Source organism: Nicotiana sylvestris, chromosome 4, assembly GCF_000393655.2.
Source record: "Nicotiana sylvestris chromosome 4, ASM39365v2, whole genome shotgun sequence".
NCBI lineage: Eukaryota > Viridiplantae > Streptophyta > Magnoliopsida > Solanales > Solanaceae > Nicotiana > Nicotiana sylvestris.
In genome coordinates, this window is record NC_091060.1 from 83,801,584 (window position 1) to 83,825,015 (window position 23,432).

Sequence of the window (23,432 nt, forward strand, 5' to 3'; positions counted from 1 at the left end):
ACAAATATTGGCACTTGAACCGTTATCCACCAACGCCCGAGTAACTGCCGCATCTTCACATTTGACAGTCAAGTAGAGAGCTTTATTATGTTATGTGCCCTCCACTGGCAAATCGTCATCAGAGAACGTTACCCTGTTTACCTCAAAAGTTTTGTACGCAATTGTTTCAAGGTGGTTCACTGAAATTTCATTGGGCACATGAGCTTCATTTAGTATCTTCATCAGGGCCCGGCGATGCTCGTCCGAATGGATCAATAGTGATAACAACGAGATCTGAGCCGGTGTTTTCTTCAATTGTTCGACAATGGAGTAATCCTGTACTTTCATCTTTTTCAGGAATTCCTCCGCCTCTTCTTCTGACACGGGTTTCTTTGTTACTGCTGGATTGGACCTTCTCAACTCCACGGGAGCAAAACACCATCCTGATCGAGTTAGTCCCTGCGCCTCACAACTATCCTCCTCCACTTGCTTTCCTTTGTACATTACCACTGCCTTTTCATACTTCCAAGGCACGACCTTGCTATCAATCACTTGTAATTGGACTACTGGCTTTATGATGACCGGTTCCCTGCAGACCCCCTTCACAACAACTGCGGGTGCAGATGATACTCCCGCTATTACCAATTTGGCTGGTTCTGGTTTCCTTGTAGCGGCAGATGGATTCTTCCCTAATATCACCACTGGCTTGACATCTTCAACCTTCAACTGTACCCCTGCTTCCTCATCGGTCGATTTTTCTTTCGGAGTGGTACGGATCATCATCACTATCTGTGAGGGTTTCTTTGGCTCCCTTACTTCGTGCACAAGCTCGATCATGTGGGCTTCGGGGTGCTTTGGCAATGGGTTCTGGTTAATGTTGGGTGCCTCTGGTGCCTGTACCTCAATCTTGTTGGTATCAATAAGATCTTGTATCGCATGTTTCAGCCTCCAACATTCTCGGTATCATGTCCGGGATCTCCCGAACAATATTCACATCTTACCGAGTGATCTATATTCTGGGGTAAGGGATTTGGCAATCTAGGCTCAACAGGATTTAATAAACCCAACTGCCTCAATTTGTGGAACAAGGCAGTATAAGTTTCTCCCAACTTAGTAAAGGTTCTTTGCCTCTGCAGTCTTTCATTTCTGGAAGACGGATTTCCCCTGAAACCCATCCTTGGAGGGTTCTTGTAGGCTCTTGGTGGTGGATAGGTGTTTTGTGGTGGTGGGTAGGTACTATGTGGAGGTGGGTATGTATTGTGGGGAGCTGGCGCGCGCCATTGTGGGCGAACCGGAGGTTGGGTGTATGTCTGGGCTTGATGGACAGTGAAATGTTGTTCTTGTGGTGGGTAGTAGGGTTGTGGAGGGTAACTTGGAATGTGTGGGTAGTTTAGATGATGGGGTCTGGGTTGGTAATGAGGGGAAGGACCTCTAGATCTGGACCAATTGCCGGCCTCTATTGTCGTAACCTCCTCTCTCCTTTTCTTTCCGAGCGCACCTCTCGTGCCGCTCTGAATGGCCTGAGTTGTTGCCTTAATTGCCGAGTAACTCAGGATCTTATTGGACTTAAGGCCCTCTTCTATCATACCTCCCATTTTCACCACTTCATTGAATGATTTGCCAACTGACGTCACCAAGTGACCGAAGTAAGTTGGCTCGAGAGTTTGTAGAAAGTAATCTACCATTTCTCCCTCTCTCATTGGGGGATCAACTCTGGCTACCTGTTCTCTCCATCGGAACCCAAATTCCCGAAAGCTATCTCCGGGTTTCTTCTCAAGCTTTAGCAATGTGAGACGTTCTGGGACTATCTCAAGGTTGTATTAGAAGTGTCCTGCGAAAGCCTGTGCCAAGTCATCCCAGGTGTACCACCTGCTCGGATCTTGTCTTGTATACCACTCCAGTGCCGACCCGCTCAAACTCTGGCCAAAGTAAGCTATTAGTAGCTCATATTTTCCCCCTGCTCCCCTCATTTTGCTACAAAAGCCTCGTAGATGTGCCATAGGATCGCCATGCCCTTCGTACAAATCGAACTTCGGCATCTTGAACCCTGCTAGTAATTGAACGTCAGGGAAAGGGCATAGATCCTTGTAGGCCACGCTGACCTGGTTGTCTAACCCGTGTATGTTCCTGAAGGACTGCTCCAGGATTTTAAATTTCCGCATCACCTCGTCCTGCTCTGGGCTCTTAACCGGCTTTTCAATCTCCGCCGAGACCTCAAAGTGGGGATTATAGGTATGTGGCTCGGGTGCTTTGAATGTGAGTTCAGGGGGGGTAATATTGTGTGTCGTGAGCCTGAAACAGTGGCTCACTGGATGATCGGTGCAATGAGGCTGGGGAAGGTGCCACAAAGACGGGAACATTTGGTGGAGGAGGGTTTTGACTGGGTGGTGGAGCTTAGGGATCATAGGCCTGTCTTCCCTGATAGTAGTGATGGCTTGGGAAACTCGTTGAAGGGCCGGTGGAGGGGTATTCCGGCGTGTGTACTGGTTGGAGAGTAGGAGTAACGAGTAGTTCCTGCCCCTTCTGGGCTCTAGCTAAGGCTATCTGCATTTCATTCATTTCCAGCCTCATTTTTTCCATTTTCTCCAAGGCTTCCTTCAGCATCTGATTGGCTGTCTTTTCCGACTCAACGTTGTTGTCTGACCCAGTCATGCTTTCTGGTATAGGACCTTTTGATCTTGTTTGATAATGGTATGGTGCCAGTACACTCTAACAAACTAACTGGTATTGATTGGAAAAACAACAAACTTGTCAGTGTTAGAGTCTTAACAGATATTGTAATTGCACGTTGGGGGATGCAATGTTCTTAGGCAGTTAACCATTTCTAACATGCTTTTGCTCTGACCGCATGCATCATTCCGGCTTATTTTATTTGTGCCTCTTTCGAGTGTTACCTCTCTTTTCTTCTTCTCTCTCTCTTTTCCTTTATTAATTACGGTCGAATCCTATAGAGATTGCCTATGTATCGTGACCCTGCACGAATCAGACCAAGCGTAGTTCATGCAGAAAGATTTTCAATTTTTCATTACTTAAAACAAACTACTACAAACTAAAATCCTTTTTGCAGAAAGAAAATATCAAACGCAAACTAAGGTCAGATACAAGTTCCAATACTATGGAAATACTTTGATGCGAAAAGACAATGGACAGACAAACCATAGGCTAAAAAAATATAAAGAAATACAGACACGAACTACGCATACTCTAAAGCTTCAAATATGGGTGCCCACAGGGCGTCGTTCGGCCTCGCCGTGGGCCTAGATTCCAAGTCCCTTTTGAGTTGCTCTAATTCATTCATGGTCCGTTTCACATAGATTAGCACTGCTGAGACAAAAGTAGCATGGGTCATATCTTCACAAGCGTGACATCTTCTAAAAATGGCGCGGGCAATGGCTCTAATCCTGTCCCTTGCTTGCTTCTTTTCTATAAGCAGGCGTTTTATCTGATCACTGCATGTTTTTAACGCCTGAGAATCCTGCATATGCTGATTCTTCAGTTGCCGCACTTCTACCTCCATTTGGGCCAACAAGTTGTAACAGTGTCCGCTTTCAATTTGGAAATCCTCAGCCTGCTTAACTGTTTTACCCTCAAGTGTAGCCACCTTTCTCTTCATGTTGGCAATAGTTTTCTCGTGGTCGTGTTTCAATTGATTCAAGTATCGGCGACGCTTATCTGCTCTTGTACCCCACTGTACTTTGAGCTCTGCCATGACGTTCTCAGACTTTTCTAAACCATCCCGATATTCCCTGACTTCATTTTTCAGCCCTTTTATCAACTGCTCATCTGATCGACTCCTTGGTTGTTTATCAGGAGCCATTCTCAATTTCTGGATTTGGGCCCTAAGTTCTTCATTTTCTTGGGCCAATCTATTCTTTTCGCCTCGATCCGCAGCAACTTGCATACTGTTATTGAATTTCAGACTTTCAACCTGTTGCTTCAACTCACCGATCTCCGCCCGATAACCCTTTTCCTTTGCTAACCAGTTCCATTGCTCCTGGGATGACTCAGCGAAATCTTTGAGATGAGGTCTTTTAGCTGGTCTCCCACAGGACATGTCACCTCTAAACCAAGCGTGATACCCCGGGGAAACTTCTCATTTAGCCGTATCCAACACACAAGTATTTGCCGTCAGATGTTGACACTCACTCCAGATCTGACGAACTTCTTCTTCGGGGAACCGACCGTCCGGACTGATTTCAACCACTTGGGTACTCAAGTCTTCATCTTTCGGCACTACTTGATACCTCCCAAGTTGCCTCAAAACCCGATACAATGCATAGGGTTGGATGCTTTTAAGTCCCATCAACAGAAAGTGGGGCCTGGTTGCCGGTATGTATATGATTTCCTCAACAGGCAACCATCCGAGCGTCCACTGGATTTGGTTGGCAGTGAGAGTTCGGAAGAATGACGTCCAAGCTGTGACTCCCTCGGGTAGACTAACCCCTTTGATTCTTGTGTAAAATTCTCCAATACAAGTCTTCTCGGGCGAACCGTAACCCAAGAGCTGGGAGCGGTGGCATAAATGATCGATCTTCCACATTTGCAACAATAGGTTACATCCCTCGAAAAAGTCGCCCCCGGCTCGGCAAGCAGTGAGAGCCCGGAAGATGTCAGCCATAATCATAGGTGCCAGAGTACTTTTATCCTGGGTGAGCAAGGTACTGACGACCCCAACTACTTTCAAATCAATGTTTCTGTCTTTCCTTGGGAACACTATAAGGCCCAAAAAAGCTATCATAAAAGCTACCAGCCTGTGTTCATCCCACTTTTGTCGATTATCTCTACTGCATAGTTTGAAATCTGGCTTATTGAACCCGCCCACGTGGCCGTATCTAGCATATATGAGGCGGAGACTGCAAAAACCTTTTGCAAAATCTGGATGGTGAAATGTTCGGGGTATTTTTAGGAAATCCAAAAATCGGTGTACAGTGACGGCCCTAGGTGCAATCAAGTACTTGAACCTTAACGGAGCTTCATCATTTTCGATGTATCCCGCTATTTCTTCCAATGTCGGGGTGAGCTCAAAGTCCGAGAAATGAAATACATTGTGTGCTGAATCCCAGCAAGTGACCAATGATCTGATAACATCACCCCGAGGCTGGATGTCTAGTAAATCCGGGAGATCCTTCAGATACTTCTTTACTTTGTCTTGCCCTTCCTTGCCTAGGTCATTCCACCATAATCGCAACTCAAAAGGGATCTTGGTCATTATTGAAAAGGGTTTGTTTTGTATTGTGCTCATCCTGCACATTTATTAAGGTGATTATGCCAACGAAAAACTTTTATTAGACTTAAAATAAAACTATCTATGTTCTTTTCCAAGATTTTTTTTTCCAAAACGATGGACTCGGTTTTCAAATGCGGCCTTTTAGCACTTCGGGAACGAAGATTTTAAGGCTGCGAGGGTCAACCGGTCAAAAATCGAAAAAAAGAATGATGACCAAAGATGGTCGTTTATGCAATGTCAGCCTTACGGCGTCCCGCTTAGGAATATTCGGCTATTTTTACAAAAAACGGCATCACCTGACTCTTTTATAAAAGTGGCAACATTTTGTCATTTTTTCTTTTCTGGTCGTTTTTGCAAAATGGGAAGTTGGACCCAATGAGGGTTGCCTACGTATCTCACACCCTGCGAGAATCAAACCGGCGTAGTTCGGGTAAATAAACTAACTGATTTTGAAAACAAACATATTTTCCCCTTTTTTTTAGCGAAAGAAACTATTTTTCCTTTTCGTTTTTTTTTTAAAACAAAGCAAACTAAAATAAAGGACTTTTTCCTACACACTTTCTGCTTTTTTGGGTAAACAAACAATTTTAAAAGTAAAATATATTTTATTTTATTTTATATTTTTTTTATAAAAAAAAAATCGGCAGAGTTCCAACAGTACTTGGACACTGGGTTTTTCTAAAATAATCAATTAACTCCCTAACTGTTATTTCTCTCTTTTTCTCTTTTTTTTAAATTTTCCAACGTTCCCGAGATTCAAAAACCGGTCAACATGCGGGTTCGGAATAAATGCACAGCACAAATAGGATGCAGCAGGATAGTCTTTTCATTTCAGGTTGCTAGTCCTAGACGGACCCAACCCCTGTGTTGAGTCCCCTAAGTCAAATGCAACATGATGCAAATAATCGTTCCTACTAGGGATCCGACATGAAGTCATGTTATTCTATGTTCAAAACCTGAGTCGGTGTTCTAGACTGTGTACCCGAGCGGACAACTCAAGTCGAGGAGGGGGCAACTTACCGGGAACCAAAAGGCCATCCGGCTTCGTAACTTGTCCGAGCCTCTTTTTTTATTTCAGGGTATGACACTAACAGAATAGGGAGTCTCAACCAGTAAGCACATCCCCGGAGGTGAAGAGAGAAGGGTTCGGCACAGTTTATATATACAGTCAAATAATATCAAAGCGGTAAAAGCAGCATTTAGCACATTAGGCTCAAACATGTAAAAATCAGATAAAGCCAAATATAACAATTTATCTAAGCTCGAATTTCTAACCCTGAACCAGTGGTTCTGGGTTACCTCCCCAGCAGAGTCGCCAGAGCTGTCACACCTCTTTTTTTCGCCCTGCGAGGGGTGAAGGAGTTTTTTCCAATTAAAGGACAATTCGAAACGGGATTTGTTTATTTATTTCAGAGTCGCCACTTGGGAGATTTAGGGTGTCCCAAGTCACCAGTTTAATCCCGAATCGAGGAAAAGAATGACTCTGTATTACAGTCCGCGAACCAGAAATCCGGATAAGGAATTCTGTTAACCCGGGAGAAGGTGTTAGGCATTCCCGAGTTCCGTGGTTCTAGCACGGTCGCTCAACTGTCATATTCGGCTTGTTTATCTGATTTTTTTATACAATTATGAGCTTATGTGCAGATTTAACTTTGACCCGCTTTTATCATTATTGTTATAATTATTATTATTTTATACAAGAATTGCAACATCGTGAAAACGCATCTCGAATCACGTCACAACCAGTGTACACGTGATTTGTTGACGCATTTTGACTCCGCCAAGATTGGGATTTGGGTTACATAAATGCACACCCATGTTTAAGAAAATACCCTTATTAAATACGCTCCTAAAGACTACGTGTTGTTATACTTTTTGGTAGGACCGTGAAATTTACTAAACGATCCATCCCAGAATCTAAGTATTTTAAAAAAAAAAAAAAAAAAGATTAGAGGACCCGACAAATTTTTTTTTGTATTGTTTATATTATTTTTTTTAGCGAAATCCTCTCTTATTTTATGAATATCTTAAAATGACTACAGTTTTTATTTTTTTATTTTTTTGTCTATAAATATAAAATCAATCTTTACATGCTTAAAAATAACATATTAAATACTAGTTTAAAACAAATATTAGTGGAAAGAAATATTACTAAAATTGTAATTATAAATACAATATGGAATTGTCAAATAATTTTTTAAAAGAAACTAATTATCCCATAACCGGATTAAAATCATATTGTTAGATGACTTGAGCTATTGAAATTAATTATTTACATCCACTGAAAATTAGAAACAATCTTGATTACTAATGCGTATTCTTAAAATTTAATTAATTTAACCTTAACTAACCTTGTTTTAATCCAAATCATGTCCTAATACTTGATTCGCAAAATTAAATTAAATTCATGTTTTAACTAAATTTAACTACATGATTTCAATTAACTTAATGCTGGCGATACTAAAACCCTTATAAATAGTGAACTTAGTCAATTTTGCCGAAACTGATTTAATAAAGTCATTTTTTCGTTATTTTCTTCTTATTCTAATTATTAGACAGTTTAATCAGTAATGAACATGCTTAAATATATACTACCTAATAATCAGGTTAAAGCAAAGCATTATTTAATACATCGCTACAATATGTCTAATTATGCAAAACGACGGAGATTTACAGAATAATAATACATGAAATAACCTAAATACAATTAATAAAAAAAGAAAAAGCTAAATTAAAATTTTAAAATTCCATTCTTCATTTCAGCTTACAAAATGCCAAAATTACAGTTGTGTACCTGGTATTGTCAATATAAGAAGAAGAAAGTCAGCCACGTAGTACGTAACACAGCAACATCAATAATAACCAGCAATCCAGTCAACAGAAATCCCAGTGACAGATTTGAAAATCAAAATAAAATCCAGAAACACCGACAACAAACGACAGACAGAAGCCAAGGGAATCTTTTCAGATTTGAAAGACTAATTAATGTTTAACCTTTAATTTCTAAACCCCTATATCAGAATATTTATCAGGTGTATACTACCCTCTCTTTTAATTTCCAGCTCCTTTTTTATTTGTATTTTTTCTTTTTCTTCCTTTTTTTTAAAAAATTTTAATATTTTTCGGAATTTTTCTTTCTCTCTCTTCAATCTTCAGCCCTTTTTTTTTGTCTCTCTTTTCTTTTCTTCCTCCTTTTTTTTTAAAAATCTGATCAAGTCCCTCTATTTATCCCCATCTTTCAACATTTTTTAAACATAAAATCTCATTATCTTCCCACTTATCCCCCTTTTAATCCCACTACCTAATGTCTTGTCCCCCACTACATTAAACAAATACCCCATTATATCTTGTCCCCCATGCTTATATTAAACAATTGCATTATTCCCCACCATTATATCTTGTCCCCCCATTATTGATTATTTTAATATTATCTTAATCTTAATGGACAGAACACTCAAAATAAATATTTATTCAGAATTTTAATTCCAAAAATACCCCTCTGACCTTATTGAAATTACCCTTTTGACCCTGAAAATATTGTAATTTACCAATCTACCCCGTCAGCTATAACAAGTTCAACTAATCAATTCTAACCAAAATATAGCAGCTATAACCAATTCCTAATCAGATTTTATGAACAAACTCAAACTAAATGATGAACAACAAAGAAAATTTGAATTATTTTGACTGAACAATATCTTTTAACAACACATATATTTTCAGATTCAATAACATTAACAAATTGAACATAACAAACAAGTAGATTTGAATTTCTAAATTCAATAATCATTTGAACTTTAACTAAATCCAACAACATTACAACCAAGATAAATATTCAAATTAAATCAAGAATTAAAACATAAACTCACATTAAATCACCGGATTAAGAACGAACTTCAAACAAAAGATGAACACGAATTAAATCTAAGCTAATCAACAAAGATGGATGATCCAAGCGATTAAACTAACATATTTCTATATTACAACTAAATTCTTTTAAACGAAATAAAAACAAACCGAAGAAGAAATAATTAATTGAATTTTAACTTGAATCTAACAACATTAAATTTCTAAAAAAATACATAAAAACACATGAAACAAACTGAAGGAATAATTAATTAAATTTCAATTAGAATCTAACAATATTAAAATTAAACTAATTTTTTTAAAAAAAAAACACATGAAACACACTGAAAAAATAACTAATTAAATTTTAATTTGAATCAAATAACATTAAAATTAAACTAACAATTTCTTTTAATAAAAACACATGAACAAACTGAAAAACTAATTAATTAAACGATGAACACAAACAAAACAAGAATCAAACATTTACCGATTTTAGATCCGAGAATATAAAAATAAAATACGGACAGAAATGAAATTTAAACCAACTAACCGGATCGGAATGACGATGAACTCGAGCCAAGTCTGCCAATGACCTAACGGATCTCGACTTCAACGAAACCCACCTTCCTTTTAAACTCGACGAACTCAAACCACAAACGACGACCTCGATGGATTGAAACTGAAGAACGACGAGGCAGCAACCATGAGAGCTCGAGCTCGAAGAAAACTGACGACGATGAAGGGCGAAGCAGCAGCAGCAACGAAGCAGTTAGCAGCAGCATGAACTGGAAGTTCAAGTGGTCGTCCGACATGGAAGCAGTGGTACGTCGGAGCAGCAGCAGGTGGACGCAGCGGGCAGCAGTTGTGGTGGTTTGGGCATGACGATGATGGTCGTTTGGAGCTGGGTGTTCATGGTGCGACGAAGAAGATGAAGCAGTGGGGTGCTGCTGCGATAGGCGGACATAGCTGGTCGTTTATGGTGGTCGACGAAGAAGATGAAGCAGCGGGGTGGTACTGTGTTGCGACGGGGCTGTTTGGGACTGCTTCACGTCGTCCATGGCTGGAGCTCGTCGAAGCGGGGTTGTTGGTCGTTCATGGTTTCGACGACGAGGTGGGGTTGTTGGTGGTCGACGAGTGTGGATGGTTGTGGAGCTTGACATGGTTGTGTAGTTATGCGAAGAAGAAGAAGAAGCAGCCATGGTTGTGTGTGTGTGTGTGTGGTCATGAGGGAGAAGAAGAAGGTGAAGGTAAGGGGGGTGGCAGATGGTATTTTCAACAGTGAAAGAGAAAATACAATTTTAGGGTTTTTTTTTTTTGAAAGATAGGGAAATAGGGGTGTTGGGTTATGGCCTGGGTCGACCCGGTTTGGAATGGACTGGGTCGTAGAGGAAGGTTGGGTATATTTGGGCTTGTGGTTCACAATTGAAGAAAAGGCCTAATTCCGATTTTCTTTTATATTCTTGCTCTCTTTTCTTTTACTTCCTAATTAATAAAACTAAAATTCTAAATTAACTTATAAACTAAATTAACTTATAAAAAAATACTAATTAATTCCAAATAACTATTATCGCACACTTAAATAGCAATTAAAGATAAAATCGCACAATTTAGACGTTAAATGCTAAAAATGCAACGTACATTATTTTTTATGATTTTCTCATTTTTGTAAAATAAACTTAAATAAATACTAAATGAAAATGTGACATATTTTATATTTTTATTAATTTAAACGAATAAACATGCATAGACAAAAATACAAATAATTATACAAAAATACCACAAAAATAAAAACATTGCACACAAAGGAAAATTGTTTTATTTTGAAATTTTGGGAGTGATTCTCATATAGGGCGAAAATCACGTGCTCACAGGCGTCATTACTTTTATGGGGTCCATGTGGATGTATTTACGGACCACAAGAGCCTTCAATATATTTTTAAACAGAAGGAACTGAATTTAAGGCGGAGAAGATGAGTTGAGTTGCTCAAAGACTACGACATCGATATTTTATATCATCCGGGGAAGGCTAATGTTGTGGCAGATGCTCTTAGCTAGAAATCTATGGGAATTTTGGCTCACTTGGAGGAATTTTGGTTCAGTAGTTGGCTAGTTTGGGAGTTCGTCTTGCGGACTCTAATGACGAAGGGGTGATTGTGCAGAATAGGGCAGAATCATCGCTTGTGGCAGAGGTCAAGGATAAGCAATACAATGATCCATTGTTGGTACAGCTGAAGAAGGGGATTCACAAACACAAGACTACAATTTTTTCTCTTGGCATGGATGATGGTACACTAAGGTACCAAGGGCGGCTGTGTGTTCTAGATATTGATGGTCTTTGGGAAAGAATCATGGCGGAAGCTCACACATCCAGGTATTCCGTGCACCTAGGTTCTACAAAAATGTATCATGACCTCAAGAAAATCTATTGGTGAAATGACATGAAAAGGAATGTGGCGGACTTTATGGCAAGATGTCCGAATTGTCAACAAGTGAAGGCCGAACATCAACGTCCTAGTGAGTTATCACAAAGCATAGGAATTCCAATGTGGAAGTGGGAGATGATTAATATGGATTTTGTAGTTGGGTTACTGTTCACTCCGCGCAAGTTTGACTCAATTTGGGTTATTGTGGACCGACTCACGAAGTCAACACACTTCTTGCCAGTTAAATCTACCAACACAGCGGAACAGTATGCTCAATTGTATATCAAGGAAATAGTCAGGCTTCATGTCACTCCAGTTTCCATCATTTTTGATCGAGGGGACTCTGTTCACAGCTAAATTTTGGAAGAAATTTCAGCAAGGTTTGCGTACACAGATAAATCTTAGCACAACCTTCCATCTACAGACCGACGGACAAGTAGAGCGGACAATTCGGATGCTTGAGGACATGTTGCATGCGTGTGTCCTTGATTTCAAAGGTAGATGCGATGATCATTTGCCACTTATAGAGTTTGCTTATAACAACAGCTTCCATTCTAGTATTCAGATGACACCATTTGAGGCATTATATGGGAGGAGGTGTAGATCTCCTATTGGGTGGTTTGAAGTTGGAGAAGCTGAATTGATAGGACCAGACCTCGTACATCAGGCCATGGATAAAGTTAAGATCATTAAGGAGTGATTAAAGACTGCCTAGAGCCGTCAAAAATCCTATTCGGATGTTTGTCGGAGAGACTTAGAATTAAAGGAAGATAATTGGGTATTCTTGAAGGTTTCCCCCATGAAGGGTATTATGCGATTTGGAAAGAAAGGGAAATTGAGTCTGAGGTATGTCGGGTCGTACAGAATCATTTAGAGGATTGGTCAGGTACCGTACAAGCTTGAGCTACCAGCTGAGATGTCATTAGTGCACCTGGTATTTCATGTGTCCATGTTGAAGAAGGTAGTGTGAGGTAATAGTTGGGCCACAATGGATTCCAATGGCGTTTCTTGACCCTCATTCGAGGACGAATGATCCTAAGTGGGGAAGAATGTAAGGCCCCATAAAAAAAAAATCCTAATGATTTGAGATTTTAAAGTACGACTTCGGGGTTAAACACGTCATTTCTTCAAGCATAAGTGGTATCATATATGGAGGTGTACGAAAATAAAAGCACAGTCGTGCTGATAACATGTTAAGAAATTAAGCCCAAAGTAATAATATGAAACTAGAAAATAGACAAGAGATGTAGAGAGGAAGAGAGAACATTCTTATTTCTCCAGTGTTGTTCAAGTGTATGTGTCAACATGATTCTCAATTACTCTATTTAAAGGGTTACATTGAGGAACATCAAAGGATGTTATGAACATGGTATTAATTATTGAGATCATGGACGAAGATCATGAAGGAGGATATGGAATGTGAGAGTTACAATCATAATGATAAGTAGTGGGAGGTTAATTACACAATGGAGAAGAATAGTGAGAGTAACTTTTTTATATGTTATAGACATCCACTACCATATTAGAATATTTTATAACAATGTAATAATTATTTAACATATACACAAGGAGTGAAACAAAGCAACTGGTTTTGAATGAACCTATACCTTACATTTTACATCTGCCCCTGCCTTTCGAATGAACCTACAACTTACATTCTAACTTCAGGCTTACTCAAGAAAGTGCCATGCCTAAAAACACTTATAAAATCTTTTCTGTACATTGGACTGAGACATGGATTGAACTAAGACTAACATTAGCTAATTAGGCACCGAAATTGGACAACACCTCTTGTACCTGAATGTTAAAACTTGCCCTAGCCTATAAAACTGTTGAATACATCTGTTTTCGAATATTTTGACTTTATACATACAAAGTCAACTTACAATTTGAGACAATAATTATTAATTGAATGGAAAAAAAAAATCCAAGTAACCTTCACGTCCTAACTGGAAAGTCTCCCCCTAAAAGATGCATTCCTATTGGACACCGTGGAAGAAATCGCGTGGCGCCAATCTAGTACAACTACCCTTCAATACCCACGCGCACTTTATCACACACCGCCGACGTCCAAAGTAGCGCGTACATTACACGCTCACCAACGTATAGAATCTGAGCTACACCAAAACTCACATATAGCATTTCAAAAGTCTTCTCTCCCTCTGAAAATAAGAACAAATCTGAAATCTGAAAATCTCATCTCAGATTCCATTAGCAGAAACAAAATATGGAGTTGACTGAATTTGTGGTGTTACTGTTGTTGACGACTGCGGCGGTGCTGGCGGTGGCGCCCACTGCAGAGGCGATATGGATGGAAGTGCCGAGCTCGGGGACTAAGTGTGTATCTGAGGAAATCCATTCAAACGTCGTCGTTTTGGCTGATTACAATGTAATCGGCGACGAAGAGCACGCGCAAGCTAATGTTGTCCCCACCATCTCCGTCAAGGTAAAGCACCGCAGAATTTATCATCAGTTCTCTAATTTTAACTGATTTATGCTAAGAAGATTTTGACGTAGAGACATTTCTGATACTATGATGTATATAGTAGCTGTAGGATGTAATTTGGATCCAATTGAGCAACTTTAACTGTGCTAGTTGGATTTAAAATCTCTTAATTTGAGTTTCCTGCAGCTACTTATTAAACTAGGATATAAAATGCTAGTATCACATATTGAGCTTTGATTGCAAAAGACTAAGCACACGTTGGACTTTCAAATCTCGTAATTTTGATCTTCCATGTCAACTTGATACAGTTAATCTAAGATTATAGAAGAAATAAAATGTTGTTAAATTTCACATTGGGAGCTATTTTTCTGTTCAAGCTATAGAAACATCAAGAAGAGTTTGACCGCAAAAAAGTCAATCTGTATCACATAAATTGGAATAGACGAATAGATATTAAACCACATCAATAAAGTAACGAAATTAGCGAGGTCTCATCTTCTAAGATAGACACTAACAAAGTAAGTTTATCCTTCGACTCTCCAATGCTTTGTTTAGTATTTATTATTGGCGAGAGCTTGTTGTGTTTTTAAACTATAGAGCATTGTGTGGTGTCATTTTAGAGCATGGCCTTATGCATTCTATAGATCCTTATGGGTGGAAGGCACTTGGTTCTCTCATGGTCTATGTTGTTCAGATCCTTCAAAAATGCCGCCCTGGTGTGTGTTGGATCCTCCTGTAATTTTTGAGATCCGAGCAACATAGCTCATGGTTGGGTGAAATCATATACTAAGTTGTACTATTTCCTCAACTACGTATTATCGTGAAGACTTAGTCAAGTTTATTCTAGAAAAAAAGATCATCAGTATTTTCGCTTAGTATGATCGCTTACTCCGATTGCCTTATCTAAAGACAAGGTTGCAAGTTGGTTTCCTTGGGGAAGATCATGCTTGTATGTTTTGAAATTCTGAAAAACCTCTATTACTTTTCTTGCATTATAGCTCTACTTTTAGCAGCCTCACCTATCCAACACCCCTTCAGTCAAATAGTCCTGTACCTAGTGGCTAGTGCCTCTTTAAGCATAAATGCTTTCTCGTCAATCCTAAATCAAATCATCCGACATTTTTCATGGATTCAATAATAGAACTAAAGAAAGATTTGCCTTCAAAAGGAGATGTTAAGAATTTGAGGAGCTAGTCAGAAAGAGAGGGATGGATTGCTTTGTGATTAACACTAGAGATCTATTACAAAATGAAAAATCACAGCTACTGTTTCATTGCTGAGCTACCTATGAGGCTTGGAATAAAATAATCAAGTGGTCCAGTGCCTTAATTGATATTCTTTTGCTGAACTTCATACTGTTCACATGGTAATGGGCTTGTCAACCGATGGTGTGATAGATGCTTAGATGTATTTAGTAGTGTATAATGATGTCTGTATGACTTATATTCTTGTATCACAAAATGATCCTTGTATTCAAACTGTTTTTTAAATTTATCCATTTCTTATATGTCCAATTTATGTAAACTCTTTTTATTTTGATAATTCCATAATTTCACACATTGCTCCAATAGTAATAATTCTCCATACAATTTTCACAAATTTCTGGAGCTTAAAGTCATTTAGCTAGTCAAATGTAAATCTTAATGTGAACTTTTAACAGTCATTTAGCTATTCAAGCCACCAAACAGTCTTTTTAATAGCAGTTTCTTCCACCACTAATCTATACAATAACGACGTGAAATTATTTTCTTTATTTCCATGTAGCCAAAGAGTGTTACATACAATAGGATGGAGGGATCTTTTTTTTTTTTGGTGTCATGATGGTGATTAATAGCTGATATGTAAATTTTTATGCATATGAATGAACTTCAATGCATTCTACTGACATACAAACATATATAATTGTAGTATGGATACTAAAAAGTTACATGTCCAACTGTCACGACCCAAAATTCTAACCATGGGACTGTGATGGCGCCTAACAGACATTAGTTAAAGAATTTATCAACTTAACAATTTCGAAAGCAAAATATTAATAATTTAACACTGAAATACTCTGAATACATATAATAAATCCATGAGTAACACTGTCTGTACTAATCCCAGAAATCCGGAGTCACAAGTACATGAGCGACTAGAACACTACAAATATAGTCTGAAATGAAATACAATTGTTCGAAACAAGATAAACAGTAAAACAAGATAATGAAGAGGACCATAGGGACTCCGAACACCATGCAGCTGTACCTCAAGTCTCCGGGATAGATCTGGTCCGAGCAATCTCCTCTATTCGCTGCCAGGACCAACACTGGGATCCACACAAGAAGTGCAAAAGTGTAGTATGAGTACAACCGATCCTCTATACTTCGTAAGTGACGAGCCTAACCTCGACAAAGTTGTGATGAGGCTATGACAAGTCACTCACTATAAACTTGTTCGAATAATAAATAAACAACAAAAATATAGAGGAAACAGATACACTTCCAAGAATGGGACCCGAAGATCAACCTAACAGAGGGCCCCAGAATAACATCATCCGGTAACATCATATCTCAATCCAGAAAATAGAATGTCACAGCTACAAACAGTTAGAACACATCATTTTTGTTGCAGCTCGCAACCCGATCCCTATACTCTTTCAATATGTATTGCGGCATGCAACTCGATCCCAATATCATATCAATATCTGTTGTGGCGTGCAACCTGATCCCATTATCATATCATTTCTATTCTGTTGCGGCATGCAACCCGTTCCCAATATCGTTTCATTATCATAACAGCTTAATACAACAAATCCGTAATCTCAGCATAAAAAGGAAACCCAAGCGTATAAATCACCAATGAACTACGAGTACAAACAGAGAACAACCAACAACTCAAATTCATAAAGTAGCCTCACATCGTAAGCTAACACGAACCTCGACAAGTCATTAACGCAAGAATAGCCAAGGGCTCACACAGTCGGATATACTTAATAAAGTGCAACAAGTAAGGTAAAGGCAATAAAGGCAAGTAAGGCATGAAATAGTGAAGGTGTTCAATAAATGTAGGCGAGAGCAGATATTGACCAAGGAATAAATAAACAGGAACAAGTAACAATTAAATGACAGGTAACAAGTAAAGCATAAATAACAAGTAATGACATGTAGCAATCAAGGCATGTAACGAGACATACCATGCAATAAATGATGACATAAAGGTAAATAGCCCACCCCGCATGCTTTAGCCCATGACAGCACATATACACTCGTCACCTTGCCTATACATCATTCCCACATATAATTCACGTAGCAAAGAGAACAAATAAGTCCTAATTCTATCAAGTCAAAGTTAAACACGATACTTACCTCCTTCCGGAATTGAATCAATAATCAACCACGGCTTTTCCTTTACAATAATCCTCCAAGCCAACCGAATCTAGCCAAATATAGCTCAAACAATGCAAAACAAGCTTTAAAAACTACCCACAAATGAAAAAAGTTCAATTTTGATCATATATGGAAAAGTCAACAAAAGTCAATCATGGGCTTGCTTGGTCGAAATCCGACATTCGGACAAAATCTCGATTACCCATTCACCCCCGAGCCCGGTTATATAATTTGTTTCAAAATCCGACATCAATTTGAGGTCTAAATCTCAATTTTATAAAATTCCTAAGTTCTACCCAAAACCCTTAATTTCTACCTTAAAGTTCATAGATTTGATGAAGAATTCATGGAAAAGTAATGGGAATTGATGGAAAATGAATTAGAGTTGCTTACCAATGAATTTAGGAAGAAAAAACTCTCAAGAAATTGCCTCAACGGAGTCTAGGGTTGAGAAATGATGTAAAATGAGTTAAGTCCCGATTTTTCCAACTTTTAACCAGCTGCAGATGTCGCAATTGCGAACTGATGTCCGCAAATGCGAACAACTGATCGTAAATGCGATCGATGTCACATACATGCGTAAGTCGCAAATGTGACATAATCTTCGCATTTGCGAATAGCCCCCCCCCCCATTGCAAATGCGAGTAGTGCTTTGCAAATGCAAAGTTGTTCTTACTATGCACTGTGTCGCAAATGCGACACTAAGATCGCAAATGCGATCACAACTCAGTTCGCAAAAGTGAACTTTACTTCACAATGCGAAGTTCCAGCCCCCAGCCCATATTCGCATTTGCGATGCCAGGCTCGCAATTGCGATCACGTCTTCGCAATTACGAGACCTGCAAGTTTACACCAATAACAACTATGCATCAGTTGTTCCAAATCAGTCCCCAATGCACCCGAAACTCATCCGAGCCCCGCGGGCTCCAATCCAAACATGCACACAAGTGTAATAACATCATATAAACTCGCTTGCTCACTCAAATCATCAAAACAACATCAAATATCAAGAATCAATCATCAAAGCTCAAGGATTTCAAGTTTAAAACCAAATTTTACAATCTTTCACATAACGCGCAGTAACGCCCTCGGGTCACTCAAGATCCCAGTTGAACATGCGTAAAAGTCCAAAAACATCATACAGACCTACCGTAATTATTAAAATACCGATTCGAGGTCCTTTACCAAAAAACGTTGGTTAACTCTAGCCTCCTTTTAAGTCAAAAATCACGTTTGCTTCAAAATTCCAGTTAAAAGCTTTCCGAATATTGACACGCACCACATACGCAAGTCATAAATCATAAAATGAAGCTATGAGAGGTCTCAGAATACAGAAATAAAGGCTTGTACATAAAACGACCTATCGGGTCGTCACACCAACATGTTAAAAACTGAACAGCATGCATGTGTATGACTTTAAGATTGTGTATGCATGTGTCTAAGATATAATCTAATTAAATGCATACAGAAACATGTCTATGCCGTGCACATCAACCCTAGCTGGTGTATGTGTTGTGTGAAGTTAGTGCTTAACACTCATTCTATCCCATAATGATTGTCTTAGTTTTTATACTTTTTCTCAGAGATTAAGAGAAATTAGTTTGAATGAGTTAATGTACTTGAGTTTCAATGGATTTATTCAGATTATAGTTGGTAGCTGCAAAAAGAGTGTTAAATCTATATCAAGTTTAAAATTATACAAATACTCCCTCTTGTCCCATTTTATGTGACACTATTACTATTTGGGGAGTCTAATACTCCATCCATTTCAATTAGATGATATAGATTGGTTTGGCACAAAGTTTAAGAAAAAAAAGAAGACTTGTGAAACATGTAGTCGCTTTATGGGGCCATGATATTTGTGTGACTATAAAAGCTTCTCATTAAGGGTAAATTGGGTAAAATGAAAAGTTTGTAGTTAATTTTTTTTTAAATATGTGTCATTCTTTTTGGAACAGATTAATAAAGAAAGTGTGTCATTTAAATTGAAACGGAGAGAGCAGTTTTTTATTTGTCTACTATTTTATAGACAGATTTCAATATTTTGAATTATTGACTGTTGATTCTTATAGTACTTTTATGCAGTTTTTAAATTTATATATTTTATTTCAAAAAACTTGAAAAATCTATGTCCGAATTTACATCGAAAATTAGGGGCTTTGACCATTGTACTTTGAACCTCATAACATAAAATGGGATGGAGGTAGTATTATTTGTTTTATGTTAATTAGAATTATAGCAGATTTTAGAATTCTGCCTAGAAGGAAAATTTCCACCTTCTTTTGGGATATTGACTAACAGTTTGTTTGGATGGTTGTTCCCCATTGTATCGTATTGTATTGTTATCCCAAAATAATGTTTGTTTTGATTGTTTCATTAAAATTGGTTGTATTGTATTGTTAAATCCATTGTTCCGGAACAATGAAAAGTCCCTCTTTTTTTAAACAATCGATTTGGTGTGGTGTCCACAATTCTATTTTATCCTTTAGCTTTTTTTGCTATTTTAACTCCAAATCTCCAACCTATAACCTACTTTATTTTTTTCCAGAACTCTGCCGCCAACGTTAAAGGTGTTTTGCCGCCTTCTGTTTTATTTTTTCTCCTAATTTGCTTTTAACTCAATTCTAATTAGTTGTGCTCCTTTGTTTTGCCTTCTTCTGTCTCACTCCTTTGTTCTGTTTTCTTAAGGTGGTTTTGCCTTCTTCTGTTTTGTTCTTTAAAATTATTTTTATGCATATTTTTTTGATAAATTTAATATTTAAACAATTGAGGGTATTTTAGTAAACGTATCATTTACAGTACAGTACGATACAGTCAAACCAAACAACAAAATATTATTTATCAATAACAAACAATACAATCTATCCAAACATTGTATTCATAAAACGATACGATATAATACGATACAATACAATACATTATAAAACGATGGGGAACAATGATCCAAACAGAGTATAAGCGGGGAATGATATCAGACAAAATCGTACGTCTGGAGTCATATATGCAATGTTAACTGCTGATAAAAAGCCTCAAGATGCATCCACTGGTGAAAAGGTTTTGTTATTTCGAGAAGAAAATGATTTAAGCTATAGCCCCTTGACAAATGTTTATAAAATGCATGCTTGAGGAATGGTGACATTGCACACAATGTGCCGAAGAGTGTCAAATGTGTATCAAGCAAGAAAGAGAGTTTTGGACTTGGTCAGATTGTGTCAAACATGAATCTCGCAGTGACTATCATTTTATAGTATTCCTCCATTGATGAAGGAAAATTAACCCGAAGACAGCGGCCATGACCTTTGTCCTTGTTGGATCCTTGTGTTCCTCATAAGCAGGATGAAAGCAGAATGGACACTTTTGGCAACACCTAACTTCTCAGATTTTTATGTTCTCAGAGACACAGCATACAAAAGATTGAAATTTTGAGATTCAATTAACCAGTGAAAAGGCGAGCGTCTGAAATTTGAGTAGTGTACCAACTTTTGGACGAGTTGTTCTCTTTAGGTTCTTAGTCATCTGCTAGTACTTCGATTTCAATTGTAGAAACCTATTGACCATGCATCATATAAGCTTTTAGTCAAGAAAAATAGACCGGAGACGACCAATCTGGAGTCCAATGACAAATAGAATTCAACACATTAGTTTTTCTTCTTCTTTTTGATAGGTGATGAACACTGATTTTTAACCACTTAATTCATTGTAATTGGAATTCTGTAATTGGCTTCACGTGTTTCATAGAGTAATTGGATTCTAGAGCTGTGAAAAGGAGGATCAAAGAGCCCCTAGCCTGAGCTAGTAATGAACATGATTTCCTTATTGTGCTAAGGTGACAGCTTTAAGACATACGCTTTTTGTCTTCTCAAAGATTATAAATTTACATTATAGTGAATAATTTGTGTTGCATCTCTCATTAAGTGATACATTATTTCTATGTACAATATGTATAGACAAATTATCTCATCTTCGTTGAGGTCAATCTTGGGATGAAATGTTTCATGCTAACATTATAGCTCAACACTGATATATTTGAAAATATATTAGAGCTATACTACTGATTAAATCAGATCTCTTATCCAAAATCAGGGGTGGGGGTCTTTGATGCGGTTTAGGTGTTATGGCACTTCAAAATTTCATGTAAAAGTGCTCCATGTTGCATAAATCATTGTCTCGAATGACGGAGCCAGATGAGCTACATAAGTTGTTGAAATGGATCCAAAATTCAGATTAGCCTTGAGAAAAGTAATTTTGTTTTGCACTTATTTCCACTTATGGTGCAGTTTTCATGAGCTAGATCATTGCAACATTCTTTTTAGGTCACATCACCATTTGGAAACAATCTTTACCATAAAGAGAATGTCACTCATGGTCAATTTGCCTTCACAACCACTGAGGCTGGTAACTACTTGGCATGCTTCTGGATGGACAACCGTGCCCCTGGGGCTAAAGGAGTGACTATTGGTGTTGACTGGAAGACAGGAATCAGTGCAAAGGATTGGGAGTCTGTTGCAAGGAAGGAAAAGATAGAAGTAAGTTCACAAGTATATAATTGCCATCCACACTAACTCCCTCCATCGTCAGACTGGAAGGGACTAGTTATTGTGTATGCTCCTCTTTTTTAATTACTCATGTTTTATTCTTTCATCATATGTTTTTCCCTTGTAGGGTATCGAACTTGAGTTGGTGAAACTTGAAGGGATAGTGCAAGCCATTCAGGAAAATTTAGAATACCTGAAGCATAGGTAACTAACTTTCTCAAATGTGCTCCAGACCCCAGATTATATATGTTTGCTGTTTGCTTTCATTGCTGTTGGAACTCCTTTAACTTTTTTTGTCGTATACCTTTCCCTCTTGCGTTATAATCCATTCATGCGTGTATGTACCAATGCTGGTTTCTGAAGCCTCAAGTCTTTCATTTCATAAACTTATGACTAATATTTCCAGGAGTCTGCATATTAATAGTGATGAGAAGCAGGTTTTCTCGTGCAGTATCCAAAAGACAACAAAGGAAATCTATAGTGGAGAGCCTTTAGGATAGTGGATAACTTATAATTATGTACTCAACTTTGCAACTCTCTGATACTTTACTTAATTCAGAGAGCAACAAGTAATGACTGACCGTTTTAAAAATGTCAAGGGTAACTGATGTAGTGAACATAGTTGCTGCTGACTTTGTTCTTTGTAGTGAGCATAGTTGCTGTTGTCCTCATAGTATTGATTTATGAAGACCTAATAGGGAAGTGTATTATAAATCATCAGTTCTCAGACAAAATAAGTTATGGTAAAGCTAATTGATTTTTTTTTTCAATCACCCTTGGTGCAACCGATGCTTCTATCCTTCTTTTGGCTACGACCTCACAAGTAACATGGTTTTTTCTTGTATCTCACGCGCAGGGAAGCAGAAATGAGGGAAGATAATGAGGAAACTAATGCTAGAGTGGCATGGTTAAGCATAATGTCCCTTAGTATATGCTTAGCAGTTGCAGCTCTGCAACTATGCTATCTGAAGTCCTACTTTCGCAAGAAAAAGCTCATTTAGATTTGACAAATTTTTTCCATCACACGATAATGTAGCTTATAGAATAGATCAACCACAACTTTTCATCTTATCTGCCATAAGATCTAAAATTCTTTCTTCTCTTTACTTGTATTCATTTGTCGCTTCTGCAATGGACTATTTTGATCCACGGTGAACCAAAAGAACGGAGATCATATCTTCTGTAAGTGAAACTACTAGTGCCCTATGTTCAGGGAACAAGTGCAATCCAAATGTACGTCATTCTTCTACTTTTAGTTGAGCTAATACTAATAAATATTATTAATTGAGACCGCACCAGGGATTCCAGTTACAAATGAGTCTCTATTACAAAACTTAGGATGTTAACCATATCTATTAAGGCATCTTAAATTGTTTTAAGTTACACCAATAAACAAGTTCTGTTACACTTTGGTACTTCAACATATGACTAGGCTCAGTTGCGCAAAGTCATTTGTGTCTTCCTACCAGCCACCTAACGTAAGCTTTTGGGAAATTTAAATTGCTTAGATTCTGCCAAAGATTGTACATTTTGCCACATCATTTACAGGGTATAACATCCTTTTACTCATATTTATGTGCGGGTGAATTTTCAGTAAAGGACTCC

General features: G+C 38.0%; 1 protein-coding gene across 1 annotated transcript; it reads left to right on the forward strand.

Moving 5' to 3' along the window:
- Positions 1–13,530: 13,530 nt before the first annotated feature.
- LOC104248135 (transmembrane emp24 domain-containing protein p24delta3-like) lies at positions 13,531–23,076 on the forward strand. The gene is made up of 4 exons (XM_009804332.2): positions 13,531–13,924; positions 21,606–21,818; positions 21,955–22,031; positions 22,684–23,076. Exons 1-4 carry the CDS (start codon positions 13,706–13,708, stop codon positions 22,826–22,828), a joined length of 654 nt encoding a protein of 217 aa, XP_009802634.1. The 5' UTR covers positions 13,531–13,705; the 3' UTR covers positions 22,829–23,076.
- The last annotated feature ends 356 nt before the right edge of the window (positions 23,077–23,432 follow it).

Excerpts from the sequence above, each read along its gene's own strand:
- LOC104248135 (XM_009804332.2), top strand. The coding sequence starts at position 13,706 with ATGGAGTTGACTGAATTTGTGGTGTTACTGTTGTTGACGACTGCGGCG. Across the intron at positions 13,925-21,605 it reads TCCCCACCATCTCCGTCAAG|GTCACATCACCATTTGGAAA; the intron begins GTAAAGCACCGC and ends CATTCTTTTTAG. Across the intron at positions 21,819-21,954 it reads CAAGGAAGGAAAAGATAGAA|GGTATCGAACTTGAGTTGGT; the intron begins GTAAGTTCACAA and ends TTTCCCTTGTAG.